The 14,444-nt window shown below is 38.9% G+C and overlaps 1 protein-coding gene across 5 annotated transcripts in view; it reads left to right on the top strand.

Moving 5' to 3' along the window:
- EXOC4 (exocyst complex component 4) overlaps positions 1–14,444 on the top strand; it is a 778,194-nt gene that overhangs the window by 298,548 nt on the left and 465,202 nt on the right. The window contains exon 10 of one of the 5 annotated variants that reach the window (XM_037019544.2): positions 10,626–10,803. The exons of the other annotated variants lie outside the window; for them this stretch is intronic. Coding sequence (XP_036875439.2) covers positions 10,626–10,630 — 5 coding nt within the window. The 3' untranslated portion in view covers positions 10,631–10,803. Of the gene's footprint in view, positions 1–10,625; positions 10,804–14,444 lie in introns of those variants that run through there. 5 annotated transcript variants of the gene reach the window in all.

Here is a 14,444-nt window from a genome sequence, read left to right as displayed (position 1 = left end):
TCGGGGTCTTTGGTGTTTCCATATGAATTTTTGAATTATTTGTTCCAATTCATTGAAGAATGTTGCTGGTAATTTGAGAGGGATTGCATCAAATTTGTATATTGCTTTCGGCAGGATGGCCATTTTGACGACATTAATTCTTCCTAGCCATGAGCATGGGATGAGTTTCCATTTATTAGTGTCCCCTTTAATTTCTCTTAAGAGTGACTTGTAGTTTTCAGAGTATAAGTCTTTCACTTCCTTGGTTAGGTTTATTCCTAGGTATTTTATTCTTTTTGATGCAATGGTGAATGGAATTGTTTTCCTGATTTCTCTTTCTATTGATTCGTTGTTAGTGTATAGGAAAGCTACAGATTTCTGTGTGTTGATTTTGTATCCTGCAACTTTGCTGTATTCCGATATCAGTTCTAGTAGTTTTGGAGTGGAGTCTTTAGGGTTTTTTATGTACAGTATCATATCATCTGCAAATAGTGACAGTTTAACTTCTTCTTTACCAATCTGGATTCCTTGTATTTCTTTGTTTTGTCTGATTGCCGTGGCTAGGACCTCCAGTACTATGTTAAATAACAGTGGGGAGAGTGGGCATCCCTGTCTGGTTCCCGATCTCAGTGGAAATGCTTTCAGCTTCTCGCTGTTCAGTATAATGCTGGCTGTGGGTTTATCATATATGGCCTTTATTATGTTGAGGTACTTGCCCTCTATTCCCATTTTGCTGAGAGTTTTTATCATGAATGGATGTTGAATTTTGTCAAATGCTTTTTCAGCATCTATGGAGATGATCATGTGGTTTTTGTCTTTCTTTTTGTTGATGTGGTGGATGATGTTGATGGATTTTCGAATGTTGTACCATCCTTGCATCCCTGGGATGAACCCCACTTGGTCATGGTGTATGATCCTTTTGATATACTGTTGAATTCTGTTTGCTAATATTTTATTGAGTATTTTTGCATCTACATTCATCAGGGATATTGGTCTGTAATTTTCTTTTTTGGTGGGGTCTTTTCCTGGTTTTGGTATTAGGGTGATGTTGGCTTCATAGAATGAGTTTGGGAGTATTCCCTCTTCTTCTATTTTGTGGAACACTTTAAGGAGAATGGGTATTATGTCTTCTCTGTGTGTCTGATAAAATTCCGAGGTAAATCCGTCCGGCCCCGGGGTTTTGTTCTTGGGTAGTTTTTTGATTACTGTTTCAATTTCTTTGCTTGTAATTGGTTTGTTTAACTTTTGTGTTTCTTCCTTGGTCAGTCTTGGGAGGTTGTATTTTTCTAGGAAGTTGTCCATTTCTTCTAGGTTTTCCAGCTTGTTGGCATATAGGTTTTCATAGTAGTCTTTAATAATTCTTTGTATTTCTGTGGAGTCTGTCGTGATTTTTCCATTCTCATTTCTGATTATGTTGATTTGTGTTGACTCTCTTTTTCTCTTAATAAGTTGGGCTAGAGGCTTATCTATTTTGTTTATTTTCTCAAAGAACCAGCTCTTGGTTTCATTGATTTTTGCTATTGTTTTATTCTTCTCAATTTTGTTTATTTCTTCTCTGATCTTTATTATGTCCCTCCTTCTGCTGACTTTAGGCCTCATTTGTTCTTCTTTTTCCAGTTTTAATAATTGTGATGTTAGACTATTCATTTGGGATTGTTCTTCCTTCTTCAAGTGTGCCTGGATTGCTATATACTTTCCTCTTAAGACTGCTTTCGCTGCATCCCACAGAAGTTGGGGCTTAGTGTTGTTGTTGTCATTTGTTTCTATATATTCCTTGATCTCTATTTTGATTTGTTCATTGATCCATTGATTATTTAGTAGCATGTTGTTAAGCCTCCATGTGTTTGTGAGCCTTTTTGTTTTCTTTGTAGAATTTATTTCTACTTTCATACCTTTGTGGTCTGAAAAATTGGTTGGTAGAATTTCAATATTGTGGAATTTACTGAGGCTCTTTTTGTGAGCTAGTATGTGGTCTATTCTGGAGAATGTTCCATGTGCACTTGAGAAGAATGTATATCCTGTTGCTTTTGGATGTAAAGTTCTATAGATGTCTATTAGGTCCATCTGTTCTAGTGTGTTGTTCAGTGCCTGTGTGTCTTTACTTATTTTCTGCCTGGTGGATCTATCCTTTGGGGTGAGTGGTGTGTTGAAGTCTCCTACAATGAATGCATTGCAGTCTATTTCCCTCTTTAGTTCTGTTAGTATTTGCTTCACATATGCTGGTGCTCCTGTATTGGGTGCATATATATTTAGAATGGTTATATCCTCTTGTTGGACTAAGCCCTTTATCATTATGTAGTGGCCTTCTTTATCTCTTGTTACTTTCTTTGTTTTGAAGTCTATTTTGTCTGATATTAGTACTGCAACCCCTGCTTTCTTCTCACTGTTGTTTGCCTGAAATATGTTTTTCCATCCCTTGACTTTTAGTCTATGCTTATCTTTGGGTTTAAGGTGAGTTTCTTGTAAGCAGCATATAGATGGGTCTTGCTTTTTTATCCATTCTATTACTCTATGTCTTTTGATTGGTGCATTAAGTCCATTTACATTTAGGGTGACTATTGAAAGATATGTACTTATTGCCATTGCAGGCTTTAGATTCGTGGTTACCAAAGGTTCAAGGTTAGCTTCTTTAGTATCTTACTGCCTAACTTAGCTCGCTTATTGAGCTGTTATATACACTGTCTGGAGAGTCTTTTCTTCTCTCCCTTCTTATTCCTCCTCCTCCATTCTTCATATGTTGTGTGTTTTGTTCTGTGCTCTTTTTAGGGGTGCTCCCATCTAGAGCAGTCCCTGTAGGATGCCCTGTAGAGGTGGTTTGTGGGAAGCAAATTCCCTCAGCTTTTGCTTGTCTGGGAATTGTTTGATCCCACCATCATATTTAAATGATAGTCGTGCTGGATACAGTATCCTTGGTTCAAGGCCCTTCTGTTTCATTGCATTAAGTATATCATGCCATTCTCTTCTGGCCTGTAGGGTTTCTGTTGAGAAGTCTGATGTTAGCCTGATTGGTTTTCCTTTATAGGTGACCTTTTTCTCTCTAGCTGCCTTTAAAACTCTTTCCTTGTCCTTGATCCTTGCCATTTTAATTATTATGTGTCTTGGTGTTGTCCTCCTTGGATCCTTTCTGTTGGGGGTTCTGTATAATTCCATGGTCTGTTCGATTATTTCCTCCCCCAGTTTGGGGAAGTTTTCAGCAATTATTTCTTCAAAGACACTTTCTATCCCTTTTCCTCTTTCTTCCTCTTCTGGTATCCCTATAATACGAATGTTTTTCCTTTTGTATTGGTCACATATTTCTCTTAGTGTTGTTTCATTCCTGGAGATCCTTTTATCTCTCTCTCTGTCAGCTTCTATACGTTCCTGTTCTCTGGCTTCTATTCCTTCAATGGCCTCTTGCATCTTATCCATTCTGCTTATAAATCCTTCCAGGGATTGTTTCACTTCTGTGATCTCTTTCCTGACATCTGTGATCTCCTTCCGGACTTCATCCCACTGCTCTTGCATTTTTCTCTGCATCTCATCCCACTGCTCTTGCATTTTTCTCTGCATCTCATCCCATTGCTCTTGCATTTTTTTCTGCATCTCTGTCAGCATGTTCATGATTTTTATTTTGAATTCTTTTTCAGGAGGACTAGTTAGGTCTGTCTCCTTCTCAGGTGTTGTCTCTGTGATCTTTGTCTGCCTGTAGTTTTGCCTTTTCATGGTGATAGAGATAGTTTGCAGAGCTGGTACAAGTGACCGCTGGAAGAGCTTCCCTTCTTGTTGGTTTGTAGCCTTTTCCTGGGAGAATAGCGACCTCTAGTGGCTTGTGCTGGGCAGCTGTGTGCAGACAGGGCTTCTGCTTCCTGCCCAGTTGCTTTGGGGTTTATCTCCGCTGTTGCTGTGGGCTTGGCCTGGCTGGGGCTGTTCCTCCAAAATGGTGGAGCCCCGTTGGAGGGGGAGCAGCCAGGAGACTATTTATCTCCGTAAGGGGCCTCTGTGCTCCCTGCTGCCCAGGGGGTTAGAGTGCCCAGAGATCCCCAGATTCCCTGCTTCTGGTCTAAGTGACCTGTCCTGCCCCTTTAAGATTTCCAAAAAGCACTCTCCAAACCAAAACAACAACAGCAACAATGAGAGAGGGAACAGAAAGAAAGAGAAAAAAAAAAAAGGAAAAAAAAGGAAAAAACAAGCGATTTTTTTTTTTTTTTGTCCTCAGGTGCCGGTCCCAGGCACCCGCTCACTGGTCCTGCTGCCTTGTCTCCCTAGCACCAGGGTCCCTGTCCTTTCAAGGCTTCCAAAAAGCACCCACCCACCGGTCCGGCAGGGAAGGAACGCTCAATATTCTTTGTCCTCAGGCACTGGTCCCACGCATCCGCTCACCAGTCCCGCCACCCTGCCTCCCTAGCACCGGGGTCCCTGTCCCTTCAAGGCTTCCAAAAAGCACTCAGCAAAAAGAGAGAAAAAAAAGGGGAAAAACACGCGATTTCTTCCGTCCTCAGGTGCTGGTCTCAGGCACCCACCCACCGGTCCCACAGGGAAAAATGCGGGATATTCTTTGTCCTCAGGTGCCGGTCCCAGGCACCCGCTCACCAGTCCCGCCGCCCTGCCTCCCTAGCACCGGGGTCCCTGTCCCTTTTAGGCTTCCAAAAAGCACTCGCAGAAAAGAGAAAAAAAAAGGGGAAAAACGCGCGATTTCCTCTGTCCTCAATTGCCGGTCTCAGGCACCCGCCCACCGGTCCCGCAGGGAAAAACGGGGGATAATCTTTGTCCTCAGGCGCCGGTCCCAGCCACCCGCTCACCAGTCCCGCCACTGTGCCTCCCTAGCACTGGGGTCCCCGTCCCTTCAAGGCTTCCAAAAAGCGCTCGCCCAAAAGAGAAAAAAAAAAAAAAAGGGGAAAAACGCGCGACCTCCTCCGTCCTCAGGCACCGGTCTCAGGCACCCGCCCCCAGGTCTCGCAGGGAGAAACGCGGGATATTGTTTGTCCTCCGGCGCCGTTCCCAGGCACCTCCTCACCGGTCCCGCCACCCTGCCTCCCCAGCAACGGGGGCCCGTCCCTCTAAGGCTTCCAAAAAGCGCTCGCCAAAAAAAAAACCGCTCCGGTTTCTCTCCACCCGCCGGGAGCCGGGGGGAGGGGCGCTCGGGTCCCGCCGGGCTGGGGCTTGTATCTTACCCCCTTCACAAGGCGCTGGGTTCTTGCAGGTGTGGATGTGGTCTGGATGTTGTCCTGTGTCCTGTGGTCTCTATTTTAGGAAGATTTTTCTTTGTTATATTTTCATAGCTCTATGTGTTTTTGGGAGGAGATTTCCACTGCTCTACTCACGCCGCCATCTTGGCTCCCCCTATAGTTTTATTTTTTTTTAAATGTTGAATCCACTTGAAAATTATCCAGATACAAAGGAAGAGGATATCATTTGACTTCTACTTTGACTTGACTTTATTTGTGACCTCACTAATTCAGCTAATTTTTGTTGAGTACCTTCATAATCAAGGAACTTTGCTGAATGCTGTCTTACAGGGAATCTTATAGTTTAGTAGGATGAATAGTATTTCCAAAACAAATTACACATTCCACAAAATGCATAAGTTCAAAGGTGGAGATGTTTGAGAATGTAAAGAAAAGAGTGATTAATTCTATAAAATAATGTACTTTTATAATATAAGATTATATTGAAATATGCAGGACTCTTAATGAAATATTCAGATCATATTAATTTTCAAAGTGATTAGTGTTTTAAAATAATTTAATTTTATAAGATGTTCATGGAAAGATTGATTTAGAAGAACAGGTATATACAGTCCGAGTTATAAGAATGTTGAGTGTATGGTGTGAATAGATTAAATGATGATATGATTCACATTTTTAAAGCCTGACATCCTTGTGTATTTTTTTTAGGTAGAAAAAAAGTAAAGCCAATGAGGGAAGCTAATTTGAAAAAGTCAGTTTTTTTAAATTAATTTTTATTAAAGTGTCACTGGTATACAATCTTATGGTGGTTTCACATAAACAACAATGTGATTTTGACATTCACCCATTCTATCAAGTCCTCACCCCCTGTATTGTGGTCACTGTCTGTCAGTGTAGTAAGATGCTATAGATGCATTGCGTCCCTTCTCAGTGCCTATGAGTCTACTGCTTTCTTTGTTCCTTCTCTTTTGCTTTGTTTTTATACTCCACAAATGAGTGAAATCATATGGTGCTTGTCTTTCTCCACCTGGCTTATTTCACTGAGAATAATACCTTCTAGCTCCATCCATGCTGTTGCAAATGGTAGGATTTGTTTTCTTCTTATGGCTGAATAATATTCCATTGTGTATAAATACCACATCTTCTTTATCCATTTATCTACTGATGGACACTTAGGTTGCTTCCATATCTTGTCTGATATAATAGTACAGCAGTATACATAGGGGTGCATATATCTTTTTGAATCTGGGATCCTGCATTCCTAGGAGTGGAATTCTGGGTCAAATGGTATTTCTATTTTTAGTTTTTTGAGGAATCTCCGTATTGCTTTCCATAATGGTTGAATGAATTTACATTCCCATCAGCAGTGTAGGAGGGTTCCTCTTTCTCTGCATCCTCGCCACCATTTGTTGTTCCTTGTCATTTGGATGTTGGCCATCCTAACTGGTGTGAGGTGATATCTCATTGTGGTTTTAACTTGCATTTCCCTGATAATTAGTGATGCAGAGTATCTTTTCATGTGCCTGTTAGCCATCTGAATTTCTTCTTTAGAGACTTGTCTGTTCAGATCCTCTGCCCATTTTTTAATCAGGTTATTTGTTTCTTTGGGTGTTGAGGCATGTGAGTTCTTTATATATTTTGGTGTTAACCTCTTACCAGATAAATCATTTATGGATATATTCTCTCATATTATAAGATGCCTTTTTGTTCTGCTGATGGTGACCTTTGCTGTACAGAAGCTTTTTAGTTTGATGTAGTCCTACTTGTTCATTTTTTATTTTGTTTCCCTTGCCTAGGAGATACATTCATGAAAAAGTTGCTCATGTTTATATTCAAGAGATTTTTGCCTATGTTTTCTTCTAAGAGTTTTATGGTTTCATGACTTACTTTCATTTCTTTGATGCATTTTGAATTTGCTTTTGTGTATGGAGTTAGATAATAATCCCATTTCATTTTCTTACATGTAGTTGTCCAGTTTTGCCAACACCAGTTGTTGAAGAGGCTGTTTTTTCCCCATTGTACATTCATGGCTTCTTTATTGTAAATTAATTAACCATATCAGTGTGGGTTTATATCTGGGCCCTCTATTCTGTTCTATTGATCTGTGGGTCTATTTTTGTGCCAGTACCAAATTGTTTTGATTACTGGGCTTTGTAGTAGAGCTTGAAGTTAGGGAGCATAATCCCCCCAGTTTTCTTCTCCTTTCTCAGAATTGCCTTGGGTATTTGAGGTCTTTTGTGGTTCTGTTGGAATTTTAGAACTATTCTAGTTCATTGAAGAATGCTGTTGGTATTTTGATAGGGATTGTGTTGAATCTGTAGATTGCTTTAGACAGGATGGCCATTTTGACAATATTAATTATTTCTATCCATGAGCACAAGTCAGATTTCCATTTATTGTGTCTTCTTTAATTTCTCTCAATAGTGTCTTTTATTTTCAGAGTATAGGACTTTTACCTCCTTGCCTAGGTTTATTCCTAGGTATTTTATTCTTTTTGATGCAATTGTAAATATTGTTGTTTTCCTGATTTCTCTTCCTGCTAATTAGTTATTAATATATAGGAATGCAACAGAGTTCTGTGTATTAATTTTGTATCCAGCAACTTTGCTGAATTCAGTTATTAGTTGTAATTGATTTTTGGTGGAATTTTTAGGGTTTTCTGTGTATAATATCATGTCATCTGCAAATAGTGACAGTTTAACTTCTTCCTTACCAATTTAGATGCCTCTTTGTGTTGTCTGATTGCTGTAGCTAGGACCTCCAGTACTATGTTGAATAGAAGTATGAGAGAGAGCATCCTTGTCTTGTTCCTGATCTTAGACGAAAAACTTTCAGCTTTTCTCTGCTAAGTATGATATTGGCTGTGGGTTTGTCATATATGACCTTTATTATGTTGAGATACTTTCCCTCTATACCCATTTTGTTGAGAGTTTGAGAAAGTCAGTTTTCAAGATGGAGAGGATAGTTGTAACATACCAACTTTATGACTTTGGAATTCCCTTTGAGAAAGAACCAAGAATAATTAATATTTTTGAAAGGTCAAAGTATTGATAAAAAAGAGCCTCAGATAACTAAAAAGGGGACAGACTAAATTGTGAAATGACAAAGGAAAAGAAAGCTTAACATGTGGGGAAGGGTAGCACACTTGGTACAGTTGATGAACATAAGCAGGGTTGTCAGTTTCTTGATAGGACTTGTATGAAAGGGGAAGTGAAGATGTTAGATGTGCCCAAAGGACCTAAGTGATAAAAGAGAACTGAAGTTTGGAAAGTATGGTGAAATGTGTAATTTACATGACCTTCAGAAAAGTAAGTGAAATTTGATGTCAGGTGGTAGCACATAGTATTTTCAACTGGAAAAGAACCAAAATGTCTTCAAAGCAGAGTAGAGATAAGTAACTTCATAGTTAAGCTTGCATTAACTCCCTGTTGTTAAGATAATAAAAAATAAGGAATACTCAATATTGAGGGGAAAAATGAAAAATTATCTGTGGATTGCATTTCAACTATCTATATGTTTGTACACACACACACACACACACACACACACACATATATGTACACATACAGAAATATAATGTGGCATTAAGTTTTGTTCCCAGAGAGCCAAAAGAAGTATAAAATACTAAATAATTCTTCAACTTTTTGACACAGTCTTCTGCATTTCATGCATGAAGATTAATATTGTTCTTTCCTTTGAGAAGACTCTTTGAATCCTCATGTTCCAGTAAGTGTGTCAAGCCTGCTAGAGATTCTGTACTTTGGCACACCTAATATTGTACATCTGTGTCTCAACCGGAATATGTTTGAGACCTATGCTTATCACCAGTGCATTCACTTTTGTTTTTCTGTTCACCACTAATTTTTATAATGACGAGTGCAATCAAACATCAAATAGTTGTCTAACTGCTTCTATACCAGCATGGCAGTGCTTCTGAAACTGAATTGTGAGCTGGCAGGAAGGGTCTTGGTAGACTAACTGAAAATATTTGACAGTTCAAATTTGGTATATAAAAGTCAATTTAGTAGTGTCAATATATTACGGGAAAGATGGCACTGTATAAATGTTGACAACTACACATATTTAGAACCTCTGCAGACTTTTAATACTATGGGGAATAAGAGTTGCCAGGTCTCTCTAGACTGGGAATTGGAAATGGAGTCTTACATCCTTAACAGTTCATGATTACCAGTTCAGCCACACTATTTTATAGTTAGGAGATTAGAACCTAAAGAAGTGTTTTCCTGAGAGTACAAGACAAATTAGATGGCAGAGATGTACTTAACAATCAAGTTTTCTGACTGACTTTATTGCCTCTTTTCAGCACATGTTGCTCTTTTGCCATAGCGGTTCTCAATTTTCAGTGCACTCCAAGTGACCCTTGGTAAAAACATAGATTCTTAATCTCTGACCTTGGGGAAACTGATTCGGCAGGCCTGATATGTGGGCCCCAGAGTCTACATTTTAAGTATCCATTTGGATGGTGATGGTACTTGTGTCACCCTTTGAGAAGGATGGTCCATGCCATGTGTGAAGCTGGAGTATATGATGTTACACTTCCTAAGTCGCACATCCAGAAGGTGGTGCGACGTGGGCTCTCACCCACTCCTCAACCTCTTTCTCAAGTATGATTTTCATGTGGGAAGTGAAGCGACTGACTCCACCTATAGGTTGGGAACAAGATTTAGGAAGCAGCTAAAATCAACAGGATTCACTGCTTAGGGTGATAAATGCTTGTTAATAACCAGAGTAGAATTGCCCAGCATGAGCCACTTTTAAATAGGCATTCAAAAAAAGCAAGACTATGATAACTAATGTTTTAAAAATCTCTTTGATTGGAAACTGATTAGAGACACAAAATTAAGTATTGGTATCTCTGTGCTTGCCAGCCGTTACCCTGTTGGGCATGCTGGGTGGCCTTTCCCTCCTAGAGCATCAAGTTTACAGTTGTCTCGGAGCTCTGCCTTTCAGTAACTTACGGTCTTGTGGAAGACACAGTTTAACTATGTAAATGATCAGGGAACGATATTCAAAGAGTGACGACTTGTGTGGCTCTAGGTCATGGAATGGTTCACAGTAGACAAGTGTGAGTCAGAGTAGTGACCAGGAGAGCCCCTTGATGGTCCATACAGAAAAAATGTTATGAGACAGAAGGGAGATAATGAGTGTGGAAATTACTAATAAAAATATCTTTAGAAAGAAGGCTAATGAAAAATTTGGATTCACTGAGAAAGTAGATGTGGAGTTTTTTTTTCGTTAATGAGTCCTTGGGTGAAAATAAACTAGGAGATGATAATAATAGTAATAACAAAACAACTAAAGGATCTAATGGAAAAGGCAGTACTGTTTACAAATGAAGAATAAAGTGTCCCTAGGTATTAAAGAAACCAGGCAGTTGTTCGAATGATCGTGTTTGTTTGTACTTAGTGGTATTTTAGTGCAACATTCAGACTATGTCCTTTTATTTCCATGTCATTACAGCCTAAATTCTTGTCTAGAATGTTGTCTACATTTCTTCTCCAAATTTGCAGCAATGAAAACAAACAGTAAATCTGAATCATAGAGCTAAATAATCGAATAGAACAAAACATGGACCTGCCTGGAAAAGAAGACTGGAACTGAAAAATCAATAAGTTTAGGAAAAAACTTGTAAAGCTTACTCAATATAAAAATAGCAATAAATCAAGAATAATAAACAACTAAGTTGCTTTGGATAATCATTTTACTTTGAACAACATAAAAAGAATTGGTAATTTCTGTGTGTGTGTATATGAAAGATTCTAGCATTTGAAAGGTTATGGCAAAATGAAGTACAAACAAAAACATATAAAAGGAATTCCTTCTGGCATAACAAAAATCACTTTAGTAAAATTAAATAATAAACTTTAGGAAAGATACATTACTGATTTGAAGAGCTGTGGGGTTTCTGCGGAAGCTTTAGAGACATCTCTGTCGTCCTGCTGAAACAGCACAACATGATTTCGATTGCTGATCAGTAATGCAAGAATAGTGGTATTTGAATACGATCTATAGTGACTTCAAAGGGCTCATGATTCAGTCTCCTACTCATAACCACTAGATATTTTCCAGTTTTATAAATTAATTTCCTGACTATGAAAAGGGGGATTGTTTTTATTTTTGAAGTTTTCAGTTAGGTATCTTCCACTTGCTAGGAAGCCCTAGCCAGGTTCTAAGATAATAATTAAGGATATGACCATATGATAAAAAGCACTTTCTTTCTTTGTATGTATGTATGTATGTACTTTGAAAGGATATCAATTCTGAAACAAGAGTGTTGTCATAATGTAGCTGTGATAATACATGACCAGTAAATCTCAAATATAATTAATACGTTGACTTTGGAATTTCTGATTAATTTTTTTTAAAAAGCCAATACCAGCCTATTATGTATTTGATACTCATAACTTGCAATGGAATACTAGAGCTGGAAGTAACCCCATTTTCACAGAGTAGCAAAACTTAGGTCTGGAGAAGTGAGCTGACTAGTTACTGCCCAGGGTTTGGTGCATTATGCTGTACACATACTGTACACAGAGTATAGACGGTGTCACTGTCACCATCCTTTGGCAAGTCCTCACCTCTGGTTTTCCACTTTGTCTCACTGAGTCGAGAAATCACCAGAGGCAACTCCAATAACTAGGGAATCAGGGACCCAGGAAGCATGTGGTAATGTGCCCGAGGTCTGCAGTCCTGCACAGCTTTGGACTTTGGACCTTTAACTGTCAACTTGGGCTTTTGATTTGTAGCTGTCAGGGTTGTATGTTCCTGTGCTAAGTATGAAATAAAGATATATATCCTGTGAAGAGAGATTCTTTAGCATTGTAAAAATTTAAAATACCTTTGGTTGCATGCTATAAGTATTTCCAGTTATTATTAGGTGTATATAAAACATTTTGTATTCTTGAAGTACCAGTAACCAGTGTTAATTTCACTGGTTGTTAGGTAAGACTTCTAGTAAGTTTCTGTCCTTATTAATAATTTGGGTGATTATACGTTGTTTTTTTATAACCAGTATCTGACAGGAGTAAGTAGAAAGTGTAGTGTATGAAAAAAGTAGCTCTGATTCTTGAATGACGCCAGAGCCTGTTTGTGTACATGTATCTGCATGTGTGTGTATGCATATATAATTATATGGTCACATTTATTATACATATAATTTATACATATGTAAAATCTGTGTACTTATAGATTTAAAAATATACACACTATACCAATACATACACACACATATGACTTTTTAGATATTTAGAGAGATAATTAGATTGAATCTATAGTACAAGCTCTTTAACTAAACTGTAAGCTTCTTGAGAGTAGCATTTTTAATAACTCTGTTCCTCTCATTATACACTGAATAAAAGTATTTGTTGATTACCCTGATTTAATACTAAGTCAGGTGGGCATTTGTTTCTAAGGGATAACTAAGGGCAGGGCTCTTGGTGTGTGTAGAAGTCAGTCATCATTTCTAAGGGTAACTGCCTGCAGCCTGAAGTGCCTGCTGTTCACACGTGGAAAGATGAAGCTCGCGGTCAGCATAACCACCGCCTCACAGAAAGGGACATGTGCTCGCGCTTGTTAATGCTGTGCTTTGGTCTCATGTTGGCCGCTCTCCTTCACTCCCCATCTTTTTCTCACTAGCCTTTGCCTCTGCCCTTTGCACCCGGATGCATCTGAAAATATGTCACCTGCAGAGATGCTGTTTGGTGAAGACTTGGAATCTCTTCAGGGTTAAAATTTTCTTTATCTTCAGCGGTGATGATAAATCCATTAGAACCAAGGTTTTAGAAGGAATATTATCATAGAAACGATACCGTTCATGCAGTGGATGGCCTGATTGTTCAGTGTGCCCTTATATTACCTCTGACAGCAACGTGCTCACCAGTAACCAAATAATTATATTTATGATTATATACATTTGATGAAAGGAAAGGGATGTGCTTAATTCTTAGCTAAAGTTTTAAAGGGATATTTTCCCCCAAAGGAAGTTAGTATGTATTTTTTATATGTACCTTTGGAGGTACCACATTTCTTTCCTCTGCTACATCTAACCTGTCACCAAATCTTGTTTCCTCTTTCATTTAGATCTACCTCTTGTGGTTTTTTAATCTCACTGATAATACCTTATCCAAGTCTTCCATCACCTCATGCCTGTGACTATAACCTAATGTCATTTCTCTTAATTCTGATCCATTCTGTATACCACATTCTTCAGTGCACGTTATTTACATCTGGACTGTAAGGCCTGATCACAAAGTAGGCAGGAGAGGTGTTGCTTTGGAGTGTTAACTTTGAGTCTCACCTGCCCCACCTTTAAAAAATTACGGAGCCGTAACACATACTATACTGCCTTAGATGCTGCAAACATTTAATTAATATTTGATGGATTGAAACAATTGCCCTGATTAAAAAGTCCCACTGCTTTGGTGATAGGGGATGGCTGGGGATGGCTGTAGGGAGGGGTCAATCCAGGATGTTCATTGTCCAGAGAGTATCAGTTCTGAGAATAAATAGACAATTCCTTGCATTTAAAGGTGTCATAAGTGCAGTAGAGCGAAGTGGATTTACATCATAGTGGTGCCTCTTGCTTCCATGCTTCTTTGCTACCCAGTGGTGTACCCTTCAGACATACTCCGGTGAGTGCTTGTAATGGTCCTCTGACTTTCCCCTTTCCTTTCTTCACCTCCAGTGTCTTAAATGAACCTCTCCTTGGTTCCATAAGGCCAGTCTGTTTTTGCATTCCTCAGTTCTGATTTCTTTTGGCAGGAGGACTAGATGTGGTTGACAGATTATATCTGAGAAGGGCTTTGGTAATTGCTCGTTCTGTTCGGTGGCTGTGTTGCTGACAGATGGGCACAGTGAATATTGAAAGTGTTCTGGACCTTCGCATACTCCTCCAGCGCGTGAGCCGTGAGCACTGCCAGCATTTTTGTTATTATCTATTAGCAAATTTAAAAAGAATCGCTTGGATCTTTACATTTTTTTTTTGAACCTATAAGTAAGTCACGTTTATGGCTAGGTTCTCTTCCATCTCTTCTACTCCCCCCTCATTATACATTTTTTTGGAATAGCGAAAATTCTCAAGATGTTAGTGCAGGCTGGCGTGAATGGGTGCCAACAGTTCTTACAGACTTGTTAAAGGATTTATTTTTTTGCCTGAGAATTATACATATGGCCTAGAATGATAATATTAGGATCTGTGTTGGTGGAGATAATTGGCAGATCACACCTTGAGGAAAGTGATTGGTTGGCTTGTCTCTTTCATTTTAATCTGTTGTCTCCATT

The sequence above is a fragment of the Manis javanica genome, chromosome 6, assembly GCF_040802235.1.
Source record: "Manis javanica isolate MJ-LG chromosome 6, MJ_LKY, whole genome shotgun sequence".
Classification (NCBI taxonomy): Eukaryota; Metazoa; Chordata; class Mammalia; order Pholidota; family Manidae; genus Manis; species Manis javanica.
This window is presented reverse-complemented; position numbering and strand designations above follow the sequence as displayed.